At 37.6% G+C, this 25,930-nt stretch overlaps 1 protein-coding gene across 1 annotated transcript in view; it reads left to right on the forward strand.

Moving 5' to 3' along the window:
* The window catches only part of LOC109488451 (phosphatidylinositol-binding clathrin assembly protein), a 46,788-nt gene that overhangs the window by 694 nt on the left and 20,164 nt on the right, over positions 1-25,930 (forward strand). Inside the window, exons 2-14 of the mRNA XM_034649066.1 lie at positions 1,484-1,626; positions 3,690-3,765; positions 5,007-5,109; positions 5,270-5,363; positions 5,484-5,595; positions 6,401-6,507; positions 7,251-7,292; positions 12,969-13,048; positions 13,845-13,921; positions 18,135-18,265; positions 18,713-18,743; positions 19,152-19,312; positions 22,585-22,711. Coding sequence (XP_034504957.1) covers positions 1,484-1,626; positions 3,690-3,765; positions 5,007-5,109; positions 5,270-5,363; positions 5,484-5,595; positions 6,401-6,507; positions 7,251-7,292; positions 12,969-13,048; positions 13,845-13,921; positions 18,135-18,226 — 926 coding nt within the window. The 3' untranslated portion in view covers positions 18,227-18,265; positions 18,713-18,743; positions 19,152-19,312; positions 22,585-22,711. The remainder of the gene's footprint in view (positions 1-1,483; positions 1,627-3,689; positions 3,766-5,006; positions 5,110-5,269; positions 5,364-5,483; positions 5,596-6,400; positions 6,508-7,250; positions 7,293-12,968; positions 13,049-13,844; positions 13,922-18,134; positions 18,266-18,712; positions 18,744-19,151; positions 19,313-22,584; positions 22,712-25,930) is intronic.

Raw genomic sequence — 25,930 nt, forward strand, 5'->3', positions numbered from 1 at the left:
TGATCCCCTCCTTATTTTGGTATTTTCCTTAAAAACTCTCCATTGATTTAGTATGTGCCAAAATTGACTTAAGACCTAATTGACGAACAATAGTTAACTATGTGAAAGATACATGGAACCAAAGGGAGCACTTGAGTCAGTACCATGATATCCCAAAGGTTCAGTCCAAAGGCTGTAATAGTGGGAAAGTGGAAACAAAAAACTTGCAGAGGAAATGTCCCAGAAAGAGGAATGAAGCCGACTTAGAGAAAAAAACACAAGAGAAGCTCATTCTTCACAACCTTAACCATGACATAGCCACTGGCATGTAGTATATGTACTTGAATAAATGGATCTGGGTAAAGGTCAGCCTGTTGCTGCACTAGCATGTGAACGTGCTGATTAACAAGTGCTAGGGAGGAAGTTGTTTTATAATGATAGTTTACAGGGCTTTTTTTAGATTTTATTTATTTATTTGACAGAGAGAGAGCACGAGCAGGGGGAGTGGGAGAGGGAGAAGCAGGCTCCCCACTGAGCAGGGAGCCCAACGTGGGACTCGATCCCAGGACCCTGGGATTATGATCTGAGCCGAAGGCAGACGCTTCACTGACTGGGCTGCCCAGGCGTCCCAGATCACAGACAGTTTTGAAGCCAAAGAGGATTTTGAAGTGATAAACAGTAGGGAATCATTGCATGTTGTTGAATGGAAAAATGAAGTTAAGAAGGTTAGCTTTTGAGGGGTTGTATGAAGTAAATTGATGGATGGTTATAACCCTAAGTGGGAAATTGGGCAGCTGTTCTAGTAAACCAGGTATAAGGCTATGTGGAAGTGGACTCCAGAAGAACAAGCAATAGGGGCCCTTGGCTGGCTCGGTCGGTAGAGAATGTGACTCTTGATCTTGGGGTCATTTGTTTGAGCCCCACATTGGGGTAGAGTTTACTTAAAATTTTTTTAAAAAAAGAAGAAGCAGCTACAAAAGGCTAAAGGATAGAAGCAAAAGGGTCAGACATGGGGTGACACTACAAGGAAAACTTCTGAGTGAACCTTCATGTAATGACACTTTTCTTGAGGGAGGCAGTATGACGTAATGGTTAATATCTTGGTCAAACAAGTCTGATTTCAAATACCAGCCCTGCCACTTAACTACCTGTATGGCATTGTGTATGTTACCTTCTTGAGTCTTATTCATTAATTTGACAACTATTTATCATAACTCATTGTATGCCAGCTATTGTGCTGGATCTTGGGGCAGCCTGGTGACCAAAATGGGCACAGTTCCTACCATCATCAAGTATACAGGACAATAGCATAGATGGGCATTAACCATCATGTAACATGTATCAGTACAAATTGTAATACCTGTAATGAAGAAAATGTTTTGGATTATTCCCTGTGTCATTTCTGACATTTGATTGCTCTATATTTAAGTTAAATTTACCAATTTTGGTTTTGAAAATTATTTCCCAGTCTGTGTTTTAATACTTGTCACTGTCTCTGATTCAGACCTAATACAGTACATAAATGGAACAAATATGAGTGTTGAACATTTGGCTGATGTTCTTTCTGAGAAAACTGGGAGCAGCAGCTGGGTGGTAGTGTTCAAAGCCCTGGTTACTGTACATCACCTTATGGTGCATGGAAATGAGGTGAGCATGCTGTATATTCAGATGGTAATCATTTCCTTCCTTTTGGTACAAAGGACTGTCAGTACACCGCTGCAGAATATTCTTGGTTTGTCAAGGCTTATTATCTTTTACTTTGTGACAAGTGGGGGAAGTGAAGAGCAGTAGGTACTAAAAGGCTGATTTTTGCATTTTTACTTATGAGAGTATTTTTGCAATCATCATTGAAAGTATACTGTTTTAGCGACTAGATAATAAAGTGGGTAATAGAGTGGACATTTCTCTCAATTCTTTAGATTCTTTAGACCAAAGAGAGCAAACCCTCAAAGATGTATTGCTTTACTTTACCAGGAGATATCAGGTGCCTGAGTGGATTACATCGTCACCTGTCCGCCTCTCCCCACATACACTCTTTGTAGTTTACAAAACTGAAATATTGTGTAATATCAAATTACTTATGCTACTGTAACAGTTTGTCTCAGTAAGCATTGCATTACAAAATTAGGATTTAGAAATTGACTGGATTTTGAAACTTATTATAAAGCAACTAATTATACAGTATGGTCTTGATAAAGATTGAACATAATAGAGAGCTTGGAAGTAGAACTATGTACTTATTCGGGGGCTTGGTGGCACAAAAATGTGGGGGAAAGTATGGAATTTAAAATAAAGCCTTTCGGAGAATGAAATCTTTCCATTTGCAACGACATAGACGGACCTAGAATGTATTATACTAAGTGAAATAAATCAGTCAGAGAAAGACAAATACCATATGATTTCACTCATATGTGGAATTTAAGAAACAAACCAGATGAACATAAGGGAACGGAGAAAAAAGAGAGAGAGAGGGAAACAAACCATAAGAGACTCTTAAAGATAGAGAACAAACTGAGGGTTGATGGAGGGATGTGGGTGGGGGGGAAGGGCTAGATGGGTGATGGGGATTAAGGAGGGCTCTTGTTGTGATGAGCACTGGGTGTCATATGTGATGGATTACTGAATTCTACTCCTGAAACAAATATTGCACTGCTTTTGGTAGAAATAACATTCTTGGGAAAAAATAGAATGAGATCTTAATCTTCCCCCAATATACAAAAATAAATTCCGCATGAATGAAACACCCATAAATGCAAAAACCTAAATTTTAAAATTGAAGACAATGTAGGATAATATGCTTATGACATTTGAGTAGGGAAGACACCATAAAGTTGGAATAAGATATTTCCAACACATATATTACAGACAAAAGATGAATATTCAGGATATATGATCAATAAGAAAAAAGCAGTATAATGGAATAGTGCACAAGACAAATGAACAGAGAATTCGCAGAAAAGGAAACCAGAATGGGTGATAACTGTACGATAACGTGCTCAGATAAACATTGTTTGCCGATGAAGGAACTAGTTGCAGAATGACATTTAGACATATTATTATTTATGTAAATTTAAAAATACATAATATTTGTCCATGGAACATATATATCTGAAACTATAAAGAAAATAGACTGTAAAGATTAAAATTATGATAGCAGTTACTTCTAGGGGAGGAGAAGGAAATGGAACTTAGGAATGGGCAAAGGGCACTTAAAACTTTATCTATAAAACTTTATTCCTCTTATTTTAAAACTAGACTTGAAGGAGTTATGTTGAAAAGTTAGCTGTTGTCATTTCTGAGTAGGGACTACCCAGATGTATCAAATTAGTTTAGTGTTTCTGCAAATTAAATTATTAAAAAGTTTAATATTCACTATTGAAAGTTCTGTAATTAATTAAAACTTCTCAAAATCAAAAAGGAGAGAATGGCTAGATAGAAAGTCCTGGGAGCAAAGAGTGTATATTCACAGGAGCTTTAATGTTTAAACCCTTTTTTCTCTGGGAGATATATAGACAGAGGAGAGTTGACAATGCTGCATATTCTTATGTTGAGTAACCCAGGATATGATCATGCTCACCTTAACCACTCCTCCTGAAATAGATAGAAGCTATATGATAGAATTACGTTACATACGCAGTCACAATGATAAACTCATTACAGAGCTCTATTTGTGGACAGAAGCTAATGTTATAATTTGGCACATTTGACAGCGTTTTATCCAACATCTTGCATCTAGAAACTCTTTGTTCACTTTACACAACTTCCTGGATAAAAGTGTCATAGAAGGTAAGATGATTCTTCGATGGAAATATTCCATGTGGCAAGGAGGGTAAAGCTCTGTTTTGAAAACCATGCCTGGATAAAACAGGGGAGGCTTGGGAAGGGATGGTGAGAGTGAGATGGGGAGTTTCAGGAAAATGTTAAGAATTGACAATAGTTTCTGTGGAAATGTGAAAGAAACTGATAAAGTTCAATTATTTCCTCTATTCAGGAATGTTACCATCAGCACTACAACACGAGGTGATTTCATGGCTTTGAGGAAATAAGAAATAATCTTTAGCAGAAAGTGTGTTTGCAGTAGGCTTTTCATAGATGGCTTTTATGAGATTGAGAAATGTACCCTCTATTCCTACACTCTGAAGGGTTAATCAGGAAAGGATGCTGTATTTTGTCAAATGCTTTTTCTGCATCAATTGAGAGGATCATATGGTTCTTGAGTCTTTTCTTGTTGATATGNTTATGGTTCCTGAGTCTTTTCTTGTTGATACGATGTATCATATTGATTGATTTGCGAGTGTTGAACCACGCTTCCATCCCAGGTATGAATCCCACTTGGTCATGATGGATAATCCTTTTAATGTACTGTTGGATTCTATTAGCAAGGATCTTGTTGAGGATTTTGGCATCCATATTCATTAGAGAAATCGGTCTGTAATTCTCCTTTTTGAGGGGGTCTTTGCCTGGTTTGGGGATCAAGGTAATATTAGCCTCATAGAATGAGTTTGGTAGCTTTCCTTCTGTTTCTATTTTTTGAAATAGCTTTAGGAGAATAGGTATTATTTCTTCTTTGAATGTTTGGTAGAATTCCCCAGGAAAACCGTCCGGGCCTGGAGTTTTGTTATTTGGAAGGTTGTTTATCACTGACTCAATTTCTTCATAGTTAATTGGCCTGTTTAAGAAATCAATTTTCTTCCTGTTTCAGTCTTGGTAGTTTATAGGTTTCCAGGAAGGCCTCCATCTCTTCCAGATTGCTTAGTTTCTTGGCATATAGCTGTTGATAAAAATTTCTAATAATCCTTCCAATTTCGATGTTGTTGGTCGTGACCTCTCCTTTTTCATTCATAATTTTAAGAACCTGTGAGGAATGTTGGACTAGATAATTAGTAAGGTCCATTCTAGCTTTTTGCTTCAAAGATATGTTGAGCTATATGGGTGACTGTGAAATGATAAGTCTTTATGTTTATTGACATATATTGTAAATGGTTAATATTGGTTAAATTGGAAATAATGAAGTATTTCATTTTTAGGCTATACTATGTCAACCTTCATTAGACGATATAGCAGGTACTTGAATGAGAAGTCACTCGCGTATAGACTGATCGCATCTGACATCACCAAAACCAAGAGAGGGTCAGTAAATATCACTAGTTTGTAAGCAAGAAATACTGAAATATGTAAGTGCTCCGATACGTAGTTGACCAAAAACACAGCTTTATTTCAAGATGCTGATGTCACGGTGCTTCTTAAACTCTTAATTACTGATATCATGAATCTCTTTTCTCTTTTCTAGGATGGATGGTATGATGAGAACTATGGATACAAAACAGCTGCTAAACACTCTTCCAGTTATTCAGACTCAGTTTGATGCTCTTCTTAATTTTAATGTAAGAGCTTTATGAATCCTTTTTAAACATACCGGTAAATGACATTGTTTAGCGGTAAGTGGGAGAAGGAATTGTTTTAAACCGTGGTGGTAATTGATTACTCTTTTATTTAATTTCCAGGCAAATCCTGATGAACTAACGAATGGTATAATACATGCTGCTTTCATGCTCCTCTTTAAGGATTCTCTTCGCCTCTTTGCAGCCTATAATGAGGGGATCCTTAATCTGCTAGGTAGGCTAAAGAATAAACATTGCTTAAAAAATAAACTGGTAAAAACCTTTTATCTCTATGTTTAGACTAATGTAGACTACATTTGAAAATTTATATATGTTTACTATTATGTTAGCCACCATCCAGTACATCATTAGTTTTTGATGTAATGTTCCATGATTCATTGTTTGCGTATAACACTGGGTGTTATATACATTTGTTTTAGATTCAAAATAGAAGATCCTTTTAAGGTCATATATGTTTTAAGATAATGAGACATTATATTGATTTTTTGGATAAAATTTTTTGACTAATTAGCCACAGAACTGTATAGCTTTTGTATAAGTGCTAATTGATATTTCTGGGAAATTTCTGTCCTAATTTAACCCTCATGAATGATTCATTTCATGGGAAGTGTTCTCCAAGCTTCATTAATGAGAATTTGAGATTTTTTTTTTACACTGAAGGAGTATCTAGTACATTTGTAAGAAACAAAAATCTTCAGATCTTAATGTTAGTAAATAAGATTACAGACTGGAAGTTGTAGAAATTAAACTAAACTAAACTATCTGTGTATGCTGTTAAATTCTAGATATCTTCCCAGCATCAGTGTTTGGCATGTCAGACTTCATAAAAATTTGTTGATTATATGGATTGAATGGTGTTGTTGCTTGCTAAGACAGAAAATAACTGGATTAAAGCTATAATTGTTTTGAACAAGTTAAAATCATATACAGATTCAGCTTAAAATAGAATGATCACAATGGAGTGAAACGGGAAAATTGCTGAGATATTGGCTCCTTCATGGTATTTTTTTTATTTTTAGACAAATATTTTGATATGAGGAAAAACCAATGCAAGGAAAGTTTGGATATCTACATCAAGTTCCTTGAAAGAACAACCACATTGGCGCAGTTCCTGAACGTTGCACAGGTACAGCAATCTATTTGTATCCAAGGCTTTTCTGCTGGTTTCTGCATTAGTCCAGCAGCGGGTATAACTGTGCCACCCCACCCCGTCACCACTGCACAAACACAGAAATTATTAGTAGTTTTAACAATTTTGTAAACCGTAAAACTATACCCTAAACTTAAGTAGTTGAAGGAGTTTTGTTTGTAGCCACGAGGATAACTGTTGCCAAGCTTATCCTCCCACCAGAAACAACTCTACAGCTGGACCAAATTCATATGACATCTGTCTTTCCAGGCAGTGGACAATAGGTAGCACAGGTCTGTGATCAGTTGAAGAAGGAAACACATGAGGTGACCCCCACGTTTCCCCTGACACTCAGAACAAAGCAAGCAGGATAAACACGCCTACGCAAACAGTAGTCGAACTCCTGAAAACCAAAGCAAACAAAACACAACAAAAACAAAACACGACACACAGACACACAACAATATGAATAACAGCTGACTTCTGAGTACTTGACAAATTAGAACACATTTGTATAATATCCAAAATGCAGCTTAGCTCTTTCCAGAACAGCATAATTCAATATCTGGCAAGTCTTTTCTTTTATGGTTTTCTTGATCAGCTAGGTACTAGCCCAGCAAGGCATTCATGCTCGAGGGGTATTTTCTCTTTTGTGTGTACATTGGTCTCACAGTTACTTTTCTTTGTTGCCGCTCCCTATTGTAATGTGTACTTTCCCCCCACCTTGTTTGTGAATTCAGCAAGTTGGAATTGACCAGAACGACATTCCATATCTTACACAGGTCAGTGTTTAAATGACTTTTTTTCTTGTCACGTATATGTGTTTATTGTATTACTCATCATCTGCGACTCTCTCCTTTGCCATAAACTTACACATGTATTTTCATTTTCCTCATGACTAACATACATACATGTGTATATACATAGACAGGTGTTTTCTGAACAGATCTTTGAGCTGTTGATTCTATAAAAAAGGCCATTCCCTGCTGAGTGCTAAATGGTGACTCACAGTATAACAACTAGGCCATGCTTTTTAAATGGACAGAACTGATTAGTGGAAACAGCAGAATGTTTGGAATCTCAAGCAACTGATTTCCATTCTTCATGGCTCATTTATGCAACTGCAAAATGGGTATAATACCTTTCTCATAGCAGTGTTGTGAGAATCAAATGAACTCAGGCTTTTTCCTTTCCTAGAAGCCACTAATCAAGAATCTCTCACACGGCAATGGGTGGGATAGGTGGCTGAAATGAAGGTCTGGCAACCTGCGCATGCAGTCTGCTTGTGCCTTTTGGACTTGCTTGTGCTCTGTCCCACATGCACCATAGGCCTTGAGCAGCAGGGCTGCTGGCCTAGCCTGGACCTCCTACAGAGCCTTTTCCTGCTCTGGGCCCCAAACTAATGTGGCAGGCTTTTAGGTCATCTGGGATATGGGCCAAAGCATTCTTTCCCTGGTGTGGGAACATGCTGTCTTCAGAACTCAAAGAGACCTACCAGGCTCTGTGTTTCCTTTTTGATGGTGGGAGGTGCAAGATGCACTATATTATCTTCTATTTTGGATGGAATTTTCTGGTAGACCCCTGGCCACTGGAACCCTAAAAAATGTTACCAAAGTAGAAGGCCCCTGAATCTTTGTAGGGTTTATCTCCTACCCTCTGGAACACATGTAGCTTTCCAGGTCTCCATTATACTGGCCACTTCCTGCTCATCTGATCCAGTTAGCATGCCATCATGGATGTAAGTGGATCAGTGTGATTTTCTGAGGGAAAACCAGATGATCTAGACTTCTTTTTTTATTTTATTTTATTTATTTATTTGACAGAGATAGAGACAGCCAGCGAGAGAGGAAACACAAGCAGGGGGAGTGGGAGAGGAAGAAGCAGGCTCATAGCAGAGGAGCCTGACGTGGGGCTCGATCCCATAACGCCGGGATCACGCCCTGAGCCGAAGGCAGATGCTTAACCGCTGTGCCACCCAGGCGCCCCTAGACTTCTAACCATAGTATGGCAGAATGTTGAGAGAGTTAACACACCCTGGGTCAAAACTGTAAATGTATACTGTTGTCCATTCCATGCCTACAAACTCTTTGTGATTCACACTTTTGATAGCAATGGGAAGCAGAACGTTCACATTAATCCGCCTGGACTGAGACTACATTAATGCACCTGTGCCAGAGGAACTGTTGTACCTGACACACGGCTACAACTGGATTACTACTTGATTGATGATGCTGTAGTTTGTCATTCTCCAGGGCCTAACTGGTTTGGGGGCCATAATGGTGAATTCCATGGAGATATGTGGGACCATCACCCCTGCATCCTTTTTATCTTTAAGATTGGCACCAATCTCTGCCATCCTCCTGGAAGGCGATTGTGTTTTTATTTACTATTTTGCCTGGAGGGTAGGTGGAGGCTGTTTAAGATACAGAGATCTCCACCCCACAAGTTACATGCCCCATTAGGATTTTCCCCCACCCACTCCTGGCCTCTAGGCCTCTAACTACAGTAAAGTCACAGCATAGCCCAGAGACTCAGGACTTTCATGGCCATCCCCTTCCACCCGGCTCTCCCCATCCCATAAGTTAGGGCTTAAAAGCCCAACCCTGACCTTGGTGTGGCAGGCCTGCCTTGGTTGGGACTGGAGGAAGGTGAATTACTCAGACAGCACTTGGCACAGGTGGTAGTCACATGAAGGGGGAGAGGGTGAAGATGTAGGGGGAAACAGGGATAGTAGATTAAGGGTCCCCTCAGGAATTATAGGACATTGGATCCAGAACACTGTGGATGTAGCAATGGCCTCCAGTAAGAGGATGGAGGAGGCAAGGATAGGATGGTGTAAATGCAAATAAATGTTAGGTTTGGTGGCAGAGAAGGAGGGAGTTTCTGTCTGATGTCTTCTCATAAATCTTTAAAGAAATGTGTCTTCTAACATATACATAGCACAAGCATTCCTTCATGTACAGATAAGTACAAAGGGGACTTGTGCACAGACATTGAACCCCACTGTTGGATGAAGTAATTCACAGCTTCCTGAATGAGAAGTCAGATAACCAGAACACAGAAAAAGTGAGAATGCCTGGGTGAGTAGGGGAGAAGATGGGATTTCATTGTCCAAAGGCACCATAACTGGTGGATATCAGTCAACAGTCATTCACAAACACATGCTTGACCCCTGTCAGGAGGAAGGAGCTATAATGAATGAGACACAGTCCCCACTCCTGAGTTCCTGGAAAAGACTACAGAAGCATGCGTAGATATCTCCCAAAATGTAGTCCTCCCTCTGATTCTTCTCCACATTAACCTCAGTTCCTTCAGGTAGGTGGTACAGGTGGGAAGGGTTCCTTCACTGAGAACTGCAGTTCGGCAATCACAAGGGCAGAGAGAAGCATTAACTAACCTGGACTTGGCATCTTGGCCTTGGCCTCCTTCACTGCTCAGCGTCTGTGGTCAGAGCTTCAAAGGGACTGTCAGACAGAAGGAGTCCCAGGATGGGGGTCCACATTTCCCATTGGGCCACCCTCTCTCCTCCTTACCAATTCTGGTTCCAAAGATCTCTGAATCAAAAACAAAGTAGATGGCTATGGGAGACGCTGTGGAAGACAGGTGAGGCTCTTTGTTGCTAAACTTTCTTGTAGAGCTTCATTCCTTCCTCCGTAAATGAACCCCTTCTAAAGGGAGAGCTTGCTTATCAGTACGCCAGCCCCTGGCCCTCAGTCAGTACAGAAAGTCATTTGTCATGGCATAGGGTTGGCAGAGCTGCTCCCATGACATGCTTTCTTGGGTGCCCTGGAATGGAGTGACGTGCTGTAGGTTGGCCAGCTTCTCCTTGGTACTTCCGTCAGTCTTTACTTTATGGGAATGGATGCTAAACTGTTAGGGGCACACTCACCACTTTAAGGCTCGCCCAAACCCTGTGTTTTCTTAAAAGGAAATCTCCCTCATTTCCCCAGCTAACCCGTTCTGCCTTGATCTTGACATCGTCTGGGGCTCACAGAGGCTCCTCCTGTGAGTGACTGGTGCGTCTGTGTCTCTCCCTCACCTTTCTGCCATTTTGTGCCGTTTGTGCTCAGTGTGACCCCCAGGAACTCATGTGGCAAGGTCTGCTCTGTCTGCAATCGGATGCGTCTTTATTGTACACCAGCATAGTTCAAACACACATCTCTGGGCCGCATCCCTCATCAGAGCTCCAGGAATACAAACTCAAAAGACCTACCAGATGGTTCCACCCTCATGTATACCTGGATGCATTTTCCTCATTTCACCAGTGTTTCTGTGCTTTTCGTGGGTGGAGGGTAACTGTGTGCCTCACAAAAGAGGCCTTGCAGATTCATATCTACACTTCCATTGTACAGCGCCTTTGGTGCATTTTAAGTTTTCAGCAGAGTCGTAAGCAGTGTTCTGCTAATCACATCTGCTAACCTTGGGCAGCAGCATTTCCACAGACTTATAGCTGTCAGTGAATTGTCTGAAAACAACGCAGAGGAAAAGGATTCTTTCCAGTGAACATTGTTCAAATTTACTGATAACTGTTATTTTGTTATTTTAGTTATTCTTTTGTAGTTACTGAATGACTGAATGAATGAACCAGAAATTCTCTATCCCTTTTGCAACTGTGTGTTTGCCCTAATCAAACTGGCAGTCCCGTGATCATTTTTTGGGTGTCTCATTGCCCCTTCTTCCCCATCTTGTATGCTTGAACCTTTAAGGTTCATCCTAGGCTGCAGATGTCTTGGTCTTTCCACTGCTGAGGTGCCTGTTGGCTTTGTCAAGCGACAGATTCTCTAATTCTTCTGTACTCGGGGTACCCACATTGTTAAGGGGCATTCCTGGGCAGGTCTTCTCCTGGTCGCCACATTTGGTCCAATGGGAGAATCCCTCTCAGCAGGTCTCTGCTTGTCTGTGTCATTCTGTCAGCCCCTCTACACTGAGTGGCATACAGGTTCCTCTTACTATTTTCAGGCCCATGGGTTCATTGCCCTTCTTTATACCTGTTGTGCCATTGTAATCATGAATAGCACTCCCCTTTTCTTGCAGTATTGTCCCTTAGCCCTGCCTACACCTCTGTAAACAGTTCCTTCATTAAACTCTCTTCCAACTGCCATTTCATTGGCATCTGTGTGCATCTCTGCCACTACACCATCATCTATCATCCCAGCTTAAACTTCCATCATTACTCACTTCCATCCCGTCTGCTGCCTGCTGTTTGTTTTACACAATGCAACCAGAAGGCTGATTTGGTAACTTGGAAAATACAAACCTGATCACTTCACCCCTCACTTAAAAGTCCTCCTGTGGTCACCCAGTATCCTTAGGATAAAGTCCGTACTCACCCCATTGCCTTTACCGTTGAACCCTTACCTACTCTTCAGCGTCATGTCCCGCACGTTTCCCTTTGCTCTCTGCTCTAGCAACAAGGTGCATCTGTATTCTTAGTCTACGTCATATGCCCTTCCCAGGGCCTTCGCACATGTTGTTCTCCTACCTGCAATTCTCATTCTTCTCCTACTATCCTACTTATCTTCTTTATATCCTTCAGATGTCAACTCACCTGTTGCTTTCTTTGGGAAGATTTGCTTCTCTGACCTCCCTGACACGATCAGATTGCTTAGCTTAAACACTATCTGAATATCATGTACCCCTCTTTCATAGTACTCCTCCAAACTTTGATTTTACATTCATTCATGTGATTATTTGATATTTCTCCTCCCCCAGACCCATAGACTGGACCTTCCCAGATCATGAAACCCGGGACCAGGTTGTTTTTGCTCATGGAAACAGAGAGAGAAAGAAAACCTGGTGACTCATGAAGGAGTCAAAAGTAATGAATGATTTCAAGTCCAAAAGAGATAGATGTTTTAGCAGTCCTTTGGCCATTTAGAAAAAATGTACATGAAAGCATAGTTTGAAAATCTGATTTGATATCAAGATGGTACTTTTCATAATGAATTTATTTGTAGCAATTGCAGTTGACCCTTGAACAACATGGGTTTGAACTATGCAGGTCCACTTATATGTGGAGTTTTTTCAATAAATATATTGGAAAATTTTTTGGAGATTTGCGACAATTTGAAAAAACTCACAAATGAACTGTGTAGCCTACAAATACTGAAAAAATGAAGAAAAGGTTAGGTATTGTTGTAAGAATACAGCACATAATACATATAACATACAAAATCTGTGTTAATAGACTGTTTATGTTATTGGTAAAGCTTCCCAGTCAGTAGTAGGCTATCAGTGGCTAAGTTTTGGGGGAGTCAAAAGTTACATGTAGATTTTCAACTGCACAAGGGTCTGTGCCCCTAACCCCCATGTTGTTTGAAAGTCAACTGTATTTACTTTTAATGCCTTTGCTATATAGGTATCTTAATTTTTGTTCAGAATCTTTTTATAATGTAGGAGGGTATGGATTCGCTAAGAACTATCGGAAAATATGTCTTTCACAATAACTTTATGTTCAGGCACCCCACAGTTTACTTGAAGCACTAAAACAACATTTAGCTTCTTTGGAAGAGAAAAATAACAGTTTGCCTCCTTACAGGTAAGTTAATAAATGTCTTAATTTAGATTAATTTTGTTTCTTTCTAAATAATTTCCCTAATTTTAACAATATGAGAGTGACTAAGTAAATAATGGGCTTTGAACATGCTGGAACACATTTTAATGATAATATGGAACAGAGGTTTTCAATCTTTTCTGGGGTCCCATACTCTCCACAGCTGTGATATGCTTCCAAAGGGAACATCTTTTATTATGTCAAATGATTCTCGAAGTCAGAAGTTGGGACATGGAATAAACCCTCTTTTGAAAAATTTGATTTCTTCTCTTAGAGGCTTCTCTAGTGAGAATAACTGTTGTAGATGATTATTTAATATTTATCCACAAAACAGTGTGCATAGTAACAGTCAATAGTCACACACGTACATACACTCTTCTATATAAGAATATATATACACAAATTAAATAATACAAATTTTGAGGTATATCACTTCAAAATGTTCATGTTAGCTATTTCTGAGTGGAAAATTACGGTTGATTTCAATTTTTTAAAAACTTTTCAGTATTGTTCAAAATTTCTATAAGGCTCATGTATTATTCATTCATTCCACTGTTTAAGTTATATTGATTATAATTGACTTATATTATCATGTTCTATTAGACAACGAATCTGTTGACTGTTTCTTTATCACGATAGATGTATAGTTAGTGTATAGTTGGATGGGTGGATTAATGGATGGGTAAATGGCTGAATTAAGGAAATGCAGGCTCAGCTGGGTAGGATATATGTGATTCTATTTATTCTCCAGTGTATCTCATTTTTCTTGTAATTTTTTAAGTCTCCGGCATGCACTGATTCCCTCCATCCCAAATAATCCAGTTGTGAAAGCTTCAGCAGGTAGAGCTTGGCTTGCAGGTAACATAAGTCAATTATGTGATTGTATCAGTACTCATTGAGAGCAGGGTTAGTCTTTAACCCTTCCACTGGTTCACCACCTACTGTGTCTGCCGCCACTTCCTGAAGCAGTCTTTTACCTAGTGATTTGATTTATAAAAATTTACCTAGTGTATATATTCAGGGTTGTGAAATGATATATGAACAGGGATATCCATTACAATGTTGAGATAGCAAAATGACTGTCAATAAGGGGCTTGTTTTTATGTACTGAAATGGAATGATCTCCAAGATATATTGTTAAACAGAAAATAAGCAAGGTGTGAAACAAAGTATATGCTCCCATCTTCGTTTTTAAAAACAGAAAAAAGAATATACATGTTTGTTTAATTTCTTAAAGAGTACTTATGGAAAGGTATACAAAAAATGAATAAATTCACTGCCCCCAATTAGAACTTGGTTCATGGAAAGGGATGGGTGGGAGAGTACTCACTGTATACCATTTTGTAACTTTTGAATTTTATACTTGCAAATAATTACTAATTAAAAGATAAGTTTAACAAAGAAACACATACACACATACAGCGTGATACTTTGTTACGCTTAACATGGAAGTCCTTTGTAACCTCTTAAGGTTAGTTTGCTGAATTTTCAGGAATTTTGCAAGCTGGTCGATGTCACATTGGTAACTTGAAATTGACCAAGATGAAAGTATTTACACCACAGAAATGGACAAACACTATAAGACAGGCCTTTTGTTTTTCTTGGAGAGCTGGTTGTTACACATTTCCTGGCACATTACAGCTCATCATCAGTCATATTTTATTTTTTAATGGGTGATTGTATTTCAAGGATGTCACTTGATCCTCTAGACACAAATCCATGTAGTAATACTATATTACCATAGGGTTTATATGTGTTGGGATTAAAGTTTGTTCTTAATTTAACTTGAAGACTTAAACTGTATCTATTTCAAATGTTTTTACTTTTCTTTTGTACATATATTCTCAATGGACACATCTTCTGCATTTTCAATGGGTGAGTTTGACCAAAACTTTGAGGAACATAAGTCCTTTGAGTAAAACCCTACTATATAAAAAACGACACATTTGCTTTGTTTCCAAAAGAATGACTACTTTTCTGAGTTCCTGTGGTTTGGGAATCATTAGTGCTTGCAACAGATATTTCAAGAAGGGTAAATATAGTATTTGACAAGCTGTGGATTCAGTCTGAGTGAATGTGAATGCCAAGCCAAATACAGGGGGAATGGGGAGCTGCTTACTATGCTGTTATAAAGGCCTATGGGTTGACTTACCCTCATCGCTTGAACTAATTCTGTTGACAATCCTATGACCAGCTGAAACCACTTCTTTTTCTTAAATCACTGATTTAAAAATACCTACTGTGAAGCCAGAGTGTTTGGGTTCAAATTTCACTCTACCATTCCTGGGTGGTCGGGCACACCACTTAACCTCTCTGTGCCTCAGCTTCCTGACCCAAATAAGGTTGCCCTCAGGATAAATGAATCAATACTTGTAGAGTGCTTAGAACAGGGCTTGACCCATGTGTTACTTAGAAGTGCATTTTAAAATTTCATGTAGATGAGGAATGGGGATCTTTTTATTTTAATTTTTATTTTAATTCCAATATAGTGAACATGTTGTGTAATATTAGTTCCAAGTGTACAATATAGTGATTCAACACTTCTATACATTACTCAGCACGCATCAGGACAAGTGCCCTCCTTAATCCCCATCACCTATTTTACCCATCCCCCCACCCACCTCCTCTCTGGTGACCATCAGTATATTCTCCATAGTTAAGAGTCTATTTCATCTCTCTCTTCTCCCCACTATGAGTTTTTGTTTTCTTTCTTGAATTCCACATATGAGTGAAATCATATGGTATTTGTCTTTCTTTGACTGACTTAGTCATTGCAAATGGCAAGATTTCATTCTTTTTGATGGCCGAGTAATATTTCATTGTGTATATATACCACATCTTGTTCATCCGTTCATGTATCAGTGGACACTTGGACCATTTCCATAATTTGGCTATGGTCAATTAATGCTGCTATAAACGTAGGGGTGCACATATCTGTTTGCATTAGTGTTTTTGTATTTTGGGGGTAAATACCCAGTAGTGAGATTACTGGATCATAGGCTAGTCTTATTTTTAACTTTTTGAGGACCCTGCGTATTGTTTTCCACGTGGCTGCCCCAGTTTACATTCCCACCAACAGTGCAAGAGGGTTCCTTTTTCTCCACATCTTTGCCAACATCTGTTGTTCTTGTGTTGATTTTAGCTATTCTGTCAGGTGTGAGGTGGTATCTCATTGTGGTTTTGATTTGTATTTCCCTGATGCCCTGTGATGTTAAGCATCTTTTCATACGTCTGTTGGATATATGGATTTCTTCTAATGATCTTTTTTGCTGTCAAATTCTAGCTTACTTGCACTATGTCAAAGAACCTTCTCTATAATTTCAGTCCTTTGGAATTTGTTGATACTTGCTTCATGGCCCAGCATATAATCATTTTTTGGTGTAAGTTTTATGTGCACTGGAAAACTGTACCCGCTTACTATTGGATAAGTGTTCTGTGTATGTCCATTAGGTTGAGGTTGTTAATTGTGTTGTTCAAATCTTCTGTATCTCCATTAATTATTTTGCCTGCTTGTTCATGGGGTTGCTAAGAAAGTTCTGTTAACATTTCCCTTGTTTCCTCATAAGCTATGTTAAGCACTATTTTTACTCTCCACACCACTAAATGACTCTTGTCAAAGTTACCAGTCATCTCCATGTTGCAAGATCTGATGGTAATTACTGGGTCTTCATCTTACTAGGCCCCCTAGTTCGTTACTCCCACTTCCTTCATACACTTTCTTCAGTTTGCCTATTGGGTTTTCTTCTTACATAACTCTTGGCTCTTTTTTAGACTTTTTTTTTTTTTTTACTGATTTTCCCTCATTTCTCTTCTTTATGTATACTTATTCATTGCCTAGATGGCCTCATCCAGACTCAAGGCTTTAAATACTGTTTACATGATAAGGACTCCTAAATTAGTATCTCTAGTTATAGACATTTCTCTTGGACTCCAGAATTATATATCCAAGTGTCTATCTAGTGGTTTCACTTGAATTATCTAGTAGGGTTCTACAACTCAATATGTCTAAAACTAAGCTTCTGATATTCCACCCCAAACGTGTTGATTTTACCTTCAAGACATACCTAAACGTTGACCACTTTTCACTATCTTCAGTGCTACCACCCTAGTTCAATTTACCGTCATCTCTTAGCTTCCTCCCTTGCCCTCTACAGTCCATTCTTTTTTTTAAGATTTTATTTTTATTTATTTGACAGAGAGAGACAGCCAGCGAGAGAGGGAACACAAGCAGGGGGAGTGGGAGAGGAGGAAGCAGGCTTCCAGCGGAGGAGCCTGATGCAGGGCCATATCCCATAATGCTGGGATCACGCCCTGAGCCGAAGGCAGATGCTTAGTGACTGAGCCACCCAGGCGCCCCTCTACAGTCCATTCTTTACATAACAGAGTGATCCCATTAAAATGCAAGTCAGATAAATCATGTCTGTATTCTGTTTAAATCCCTCCAGTGGCTTCCCCATCTCAGAGAAGTTGGCCTAAGATGGTGGCCTCAGAGTAAAATGCAAAGTCCTTACAAGGCCCTCAATTGCCTTTCTGACTCCTTTGATTACTCTGACTCCAGACACTTTGGCCTCCTCACTATTCTTCAGATATACTTCTTCCTGAGGGCCTTTGCTCATGTTGTTCCTTCTGCTGGAGCTGCATGGTTCACTTTCACATACTTTAGGTCTTTACTTAAAAGTCTTCTTCTCAGTAAGCCTTTCCTATCTAAATTTACATACACCCTCCCCCCCCAACATATCATACCTCTTTCTTTGATATTTTTCCCTCAGCACTTATCACAATCTAACATAAATTTCATTTATCTTGGTTATTTTCTGTCTCCAGTGGAATGTAAGCTACATGAAGGCAGGGGTTTTTTTATCTTTTTTTCTTCCCTGTTATATCTTTAGCACCTAGTATGGTGTCTAACAAATGCTCAATTAAAATGTACTTAATGAATAATTTTACGTGACTTTATTTATACGCATTAACCTAAGAACTTGATGTGTTGTTAGTTTGTAATGGGAGGTACATATATATCATTATTGATATAAATTTGGTTTAGTTTTTCATCTAATTCTCTTATTTTCAGGTTATCTTCCCTCTATGATTTGTTATAACCAACATTACGTTCACAAGCCCACAAACCTTTTGGAGCCAGACAGCAATGTGGAAAAATCATAGCAGACAATCTGGATGGCTCACTTGCTAGCCTTGTAGGAAGTAAGCATCTATTTTATTTTATTTATTTATTTTTTTTTAAAGATTTTATTTATTTACTTGACAGAGATAGAGACAGCCAGCGAGAGAGGGAACACAAGCAGAGGGAGTGGGAGAGGAAGAAGCAGGCTCACAGCAGAGGAGCCTGATGTGGGGCTTGATCCCATAACGCCGGGATCACACCCTGAGCTGAAGGCAGACGCTTAACCGCTGTGCCACCCAGGCGCCCCAAGCATCTATTTTAAAATCAATATTTAAATTTGATATTTAAATAAATATTTAAATATTATTATTTAATATATTATATTTAATTAATATATTTAATATAAAATAAATTATTGATTATTTAAATATTTAATATAAATATATTAAATATTAAATAAGTATTTAAATGCATTTTAAGAAAAAGTACACCAAAATAATGTAAAATTTATTTGTTTTATGAAACAGATCTTAACCTTGGAGAAAGCTCAGTCAACAAGTAAGTTTTACTATTTAAAAAGGACAGCCAATAATACATAAATGTTAGAGGAAGAGACTCATAAGAATAACAACTAGAAAATTATTTTAAAATTCAATATAGGAATCATTTGTTACAAAACTCTATAATATGTGAATTTTTTTCCTTCAAAAATTAGAGAATTTACTCTTTATATACTATCCCAGTTTTTGTCGGTGAAGTTCTTGGTTAAAGTGTAATGTATTATGTATTGCATAGTTCTCCTCTTACCCCTATGACAGTCCCTTCGTAGTTCATCTGAAAGATCTTCTTTTTCTAAGCATATCTTAAATATTGGCATTTTTCACTTTTTGTACTTTTGGTTCTTTTCTTACTTTATTATATAGACTGTATTAATGAATAACACTTTTTTTATTTTATTAAACAAAGACAATAAAACCACCAGTTGGAGCTCCTCAGCATCTTAAGATATTCAATGTTACTTCAGTGCGTGAATCCCTACATTTTCAGCCGAAAAACCTCCAAAAAGCAGGCAAATGGAAACCAAAGGAAGGCAGAAGTGATAATATTAACAACAAACGCTGTGGAATGTAAGTTTAAAATCACTGCACAGAATAAGGAAGGGTATCATACGATGATAGAAGACACTTCTTAGTGGAGGCACTACTTTGTGTATATATATAGATTTAAATAGATAACGTAAAAATTATTAGAAATACGTGGAGAACTTAAGAAACATACAATTATAATCTGTGATTTCAAATCACCTCTTTCATTATTGGACAGACCTAGTAGAGGAATTTGAAGAATACCGAATACCGAATAGACCTGAGTGTGGGGGCGCGAACACACACACACGTGTGCGCACACAACGTTTAGTTTCTTCAAAGCCATCACAAAGAAAAACTTGACAAAGAAACTAAAGAATTTTACAGGCTACGTTCTGTCATAATCTAATGAAATTAGAACTTATTAATAAAAAGTTGAGCATGAAAATCTTATTTATTTGTAAGTTTAAAAATGTAATCCTTTTGCCAAAGAGGCAATCCATAGTTTGATAACTATTGAAAGTGAAACTTGGAGGAAAATTTCATTATTGTTAAAAAAGAGAAATTAATAATTTAGTTTTTATCTTAGGAAATCTATATAAAATTATAAAAAATAAATTAGATAAAATTTATAAAGATAAAAGCTCAGATGATTAAAATTGCAAGCAAAAACAAATGCAAAACTTATTTCTTTGTAAAGTCCAATAAAAGACGCTCCTCTGACTAAGCAGAAAAGAGACTGTGAAAGTGTAACAACGTGAAGATTAAGAGGGCTGACAAACTGAGGATTTTTGGGGGGTGGCGGATGGGCTAGCCTGGTGATGGGTATTAAAGAGAGGATATTTTGCATGGAGCCCTGGGTGTTACATGCAAACAATGCATCATGGAACAGTGCATCAAAGACTAAGGATGTACTGTATGGTGACTAACATATAATAAAAAAAAAGAGGACTGACATAATGACAGGTGTAGGCAGACTAAAATAATAGAAGGAAATATGCAACAGTTTGGCAACAACATATTTGAAAATTGGTAGTAAATTGATGATTTCCAAGCAAAATATAAACAAATAAAATTCATCCAAGATACATGTATGGACCAAATATCACGTAAGTGTTTAAAAAGCAATTATAGATCTGCTGATGTATCATGGGTTCCCGGTTGAGCTCACAAACACAATGCAGGAATGTATTTAAACAGTACACTACCTGTACTGACTGCTGCTTTTTCCTTGGAATGTGCCGTATGAAACACTTCGTCTGAGATGGTAGCAGTACAAGTGGTGTAATGAAAAGCAGACGCATCGAAGCATGTTTGAAAGTAGAGTTGATAGGATTGGGGTGGTGCTAAGTTTTTGCTTTGAGCTACTACGTGGATGGTAGTATCACATATTTTGATGGGAAAGATCGAAGGAGAAATAGTTTGACTTGGTAAGTTGAATTAAGCATTCTCTTTTGACACGTTATGTTTCAGACACCTAAGAGGTACGTAGACATAGGAGTCTAGATTTTAGAGCTGGAGCTAAAAACTGTGATAGTTAAAGCTATAAGGGCTTGATCACTTCATCTTGGTAGGGAATAAAGAGGATAATGGTAGGTCCAGATTTGAAGTTTGAAACATCATAATATTGTAGGGATTGAACAGACAAGGTTAAAGTATCAAGAATTGAGGAAAACAAGGCACAAACAATGGATAAGGAATAAATGTAACTTTGGATCCTTAAATAATAGCACTGGAAGCTAGAAGACAATACTTCAATCTGTTAAAAATTCTTAGTGAAATTAATTTTCAGTCTTAGAATTTTGTACTCAGACAAGCTCTCAACCAAATGCAAGAGTTAAATAAACATTTTCAAAATTCAAAAAAATCTAAAAAATTACCAACATGCACTTTTGCTCAGGAAGCTCCTACAGGGTATGCTCTAAGAAAAGAGAGAAGTAAACTGAGAGAGAGAAGCACATGGGATTCAGGGAAAAAGAGAGCCCTACTAAAGCGAGAGGTGGAAGGAATTCCCAATATAGCAACAGTGGAAATCGCAGGGTGACATTGGTACAACTGAGAGCCTAGAGAGCAGTGCTTTAGATTGGAACACAAGGATATAGAGCTCCAGGGGAGATGTCTCCAGGAAAAAATCCTTCAACTTGAGATAGTTATTATTTCCACTAGATCATAAGCTCCACGAAGGCAGATATTTTCATCTGTTTTATATATTTTAAGCACCAAGAATAGTGCCTGGCACCTAGTCGTTATGTAATGGGTATTTGTTGAATGAATGTAATGAATCCACATTTCACATGTGAGGAAACTGAGGTACGGAGATTCTGTAACTTGCCCAGCCTTACACAGTTATTACGCAGCTGAAGTGGGATTTGAACCTGGGCGGTCTTGCTCTAAGAGTCACGGCTATTGATCTCTCTCTCCCCCACCCCCACACATAAACTAGTTTTAAAGATGTAGATGTGGAAAGGTAGGAGGGGAAGTAGGATACGCTGTGAGTGATAAGTCTTCCAAAGGAAATCAGTAATGTCTTAAACTGAAAGAAAAGAGTGCCTACCGTTGGAAAGGGGAAGTGGAGACTGATGGTTTTGGTTTTGGATCTTTTAGCATTAGTTGACTTTTTAAACTCCGTATCACATAGATAAAACTTAAATTTATCTAAGTCAAATGGCAAATATGGAATAAATAGAAGCTCTTAGAGACAAGAACCATGAATTTGTTTCCTTTTCTTTCTATTTATTCTCATATTTATATATTTTCTATCTAGTATTATTTATTCTCCCAATAACTTTAATTCTATAAAGTGGATAGGTGAAGCATTTTTATCCCCATTTTACAAATAAGGAAAGAAGTTACTTAATCAAGGTTACACAGCTAGTGAATAGCCTTGTGGGGCTCAGAATGTAGTAGTTTTGCCTCTTACCCTCGTGCCCCTTGACCTACTACCATGGAGTATACTAGTTTTTTTCCTCCAGATACAGTATTAAGATAGTTTAGAATAAAACGTGTTTGCTCAAGTCACTTTATGGGAAACTGCTACTATTGAATTATTTCTATGAACTCTCAAACTGTGTTAGTGAGGAATTTAAATTTGGCATTATCTAGCAAAACCCTGTAGAAACTTTTAGTTTTCTAATGATAACCTAGTTTCATATACAAAAACAGCCAATAGTGTTTTCTTGGCATTGTTTTGTGATTCCTTACCTCTTATGTGTTGAGAAACATGAATATTGTCTCAAGGGCTATTTTCTCGCTTTATGTTTAAATGGTAGATTTGTCAATCTCCAAAATGGGCTGATTTATAAATCCTATCTTAGATCTGACATGAAGTGGCCTCAGCCTTCAGAGATGGAAATTGCTGGTGGAATGAACTGGCAGTTGAATATCTACACCTGTACATCAACCATCTGGAAACATATTTCTATTCCTCCTGTTCCCTGCATGGTAACATTTATTATATATTATTACCTAGAATGCTAGAATGGTGGCAGTAGATCAAAAGAAAGAGATTTGAGAGATAGAAATGAGAGGAGTTCCTAATGGATTGAAAGTTGAAATATGGGTCCCCAATAAATTATCTGCAATTCTAAAATTCAAAAAGCTCCAGAAAACAAGGATTTTTGTTGTTGTTGTTAAGTTTGCAAGAAACTCTTTTGGCTGCAAAACTTTATCTGAACTCTGATGAAGTTGTAGTTATTATTTATCTAAGTGTAAATATTCATAAACATGAATTTTGCATTTGTGTTTTGCTGCAGAGATATTAATGTGTTTGATTAACAAGGTGCCATTCCAACCCCCCTTGGGGTGTTACTAATATAGTCTTCGTGTAATTTCTAAATTATTTTTCCAAAATACAAAACATTTTGAATTCTAAAACACATTTGGCTCCGAGGGCTTAAGGATGTGGACCTGTGCTATTTTTATATGATTTTGCCTTAAAACTTCATTGATCCAATGATAGAACAAACTGCACATTAACTGTTGAGTACACAGTGACTTTGTTTTCCTAATATGCAGCTGAGGTACGTTCTAGGAATGAGAATTTTGAGAGGATTTGGGAAACAGGAATAAGTAATTTCAAAATGTACTGAGGAGGGGCGCCTGGGTGGCTCAGTCATTAAGCGTCTGCCTTCAGCTCAGGGCGTGATCCCGGCATTATGGGATCGAGCCCCAGATCAGGCCCCTCTGCTATGAGCCTGCTTCTTCCTCTCCCACTCCCCCTGCTGTGTTCCCTCTCTCGCTGGCTGTCTCCATCTCTGTCAAATAAATAAAATCTTTTACAAAATGTACTGAGGAAAGGTGTGGCTGTGCTGCGTCTTAGTGGAAACAGATGACTAAGAACCTAGAAAGGTTATAGCAAGGAAATTTTGGGTTTGGAATGAATACGAAGAAGTGTAGAAACAACATAACAGTTGGGGTCAAATTTATGATCAAAAAGGTATTAATATTATTCTCTTATTTTCCTTTAAATGGCTACAAGATCTCATGATTTCCATTCTTTCATTCTTGATATTGGTGATTTGTGTCTTCTGGTTTTGGCAATCTTGCGACAGAGTTATCAATTTTGTTGGTCATATCAAGGAACCAATTTTTAGTTTTATTGAATTTTCTCTATTGGTTTTCTGTTTTTAATTGTATTGATCTCTGCTTTTATCTTTGTTATCTCCCTCCTTTTGCTTGATTTGAGCTTATTTTGCTCTTCTCTTAGTTTCCGAAGATAGAAGTTTGGATTATGGATTTGATACTTTTCTAATATATTGTTTAATGGTATAAAACTCCCACTAAGCCCCTGCTTTACATGTTTTATTTTCATTTTTGTTCAGTTCAATGTATTTTTAATTTCTCTTTACCTCAGAGATTATTTAGAGGTATGTTCTTTAAATTTTAAGCATTGGAAGATTTTCTAGTTATGGTTTTATTGTTGATTTCTAATTTAATTCTTTTATGATCAGAGAAAGTATGTTGTATGCCTTAAATTCTTTTAAATTTGTTAAGCTTTTATTTATAAACCAGGGTATGGTCTATCTTGGCAAACATTCCATGAACACCTGAAAACACGTGTATTCTGCTGTTGTTGGGTGGAATGTTCCATAAATGTCAATTACGTCCTGATGTGTTTATATTTAGGGCTACCATTTTGTTATTTTGTGTTCGTGCCCTCTATTCATTGTCATTGTTGTTCCTCTGTCTCTTCTTTCTTGACTTCTTTTGGGTTTTTTGAATATATTTTGGAATAGTATTTCATTTTAACTTATATGTTGTGATTTGGACTATATCTTTCTGTATGGTTTTTTAGTGTTTGTTCTAGCAGGTACAAAATACATACTTTTCACAGTCCACTTAGAATAAAAATTTTACTATTTCAATTGGAGTGTAAAAGCATTAACACCATATAGGTCCCCTTACCTTCCTCCATTTGTGTTATGGTTGTCTATACATATGTTACATTGAAAAGACTGATCAGACAATCTTACGCTTTTTGCAGAACTAAAGAATGGGAGAATAGCCTATTACATCTACTGAGATATTAACCATTTCTGTTGCTCTTCCTTCATTTCTGATACTCCAAATCTCCATAAGCAATTCTGGCTATGAGTTCTCTTATTTTTCCTTCATTTGAGAATGGCTTCATTTCACCTTTAATCCTAAAGCAATTTTTACTGGATGAAGAATTCTGGAGTAACAGTTCTTTTCTTTCAGCATTTGAAAAATGGGCCACTTTATTCTGGCTTCATGGTTTCTGGTGCAAAATCCAGTCATCTGAATCATTTGTTCTCCTATAGATATTGCATAGTTTTTCTGTGGTTGCTTTCAAGATATTTTTCTTTATCTTTCATTTTCAGAAGTTTTAATGTGATGGCATGGATTTGGGGAGTTTATTCTGTTCAGGTTTGTACAGCTTCTTGAATCTACATTTTTATATCTTTTACCAAACTTGGGAATTTTTCTGCCCTTAATGCTTCAAATGGTTTTTTTCAGCACTATAGTTATTCTCTCCCTTTTGTGACTCTAATAACACAAATATCAGACCTTTAGATTGTTGTTCCACTGGTCTCTGAGGCTCTTTTTGTTTCTTTTAAATCTTTTTTTTTTCTGCTCCCCAGAATAAATAATTCTATTGGTCTGTCTTCAGGTTCAGTGAATCTTTCCTCTGTCATCTACATTCTGATATTGGGTCCTTCAGTTGGGTATTTTTATTTCAGTTATTGCATTTTTTAGTTCTTTTTTTTTAATAACAATTTTTTTATTATGCTATGTTAGTCACCATACAGTATATCCTTAGTTTTTGATGTAGTGTTCCATGATTCATTATTTGCATAACACCCAGTGCTCCATGCAATACGTGCCCTCCTTAATACCCATCACCAGCCTATCCCAATCCCCCACCCCCCTCCCCTCTGAAGCCCTCAGTTTGTTTCCCAGAGTCCACACTCCCTCATGGTTCATTCCCTCTTCTATTTTTTAGTTCTGAAGCATCCATTTGTCTTTTCCTATATCTTCTGTTTCTTTGCTGATGTTTTCTTTCTTTTTTTTACCTTTCTTTTTTTAATTATAATAATATATTTTTTTATGATATTATGTTAGTCACCATAGTGTACATCCCTGGTTTCTGATGTAAAGTTCGATGATTCATTAGTTGCGTATAACACCCAGTGCACCATG

Source organism: Ailuropoda melanoleuca, chromosome X (assembly GCF_002007445.2).
Source record: "Ailuropoda melanoleuca isolate Jingjing chromosome X, ASM200744v2, whole genome shotgun sequence".
Classification (NCBI taxonomy): domain Eukaryota; kingdom Metazoa; phylum Chordata; class Mammalia; order Carnivora; family Ursidae; genus Ailuropoda; species Ailuropoda melanoleuca.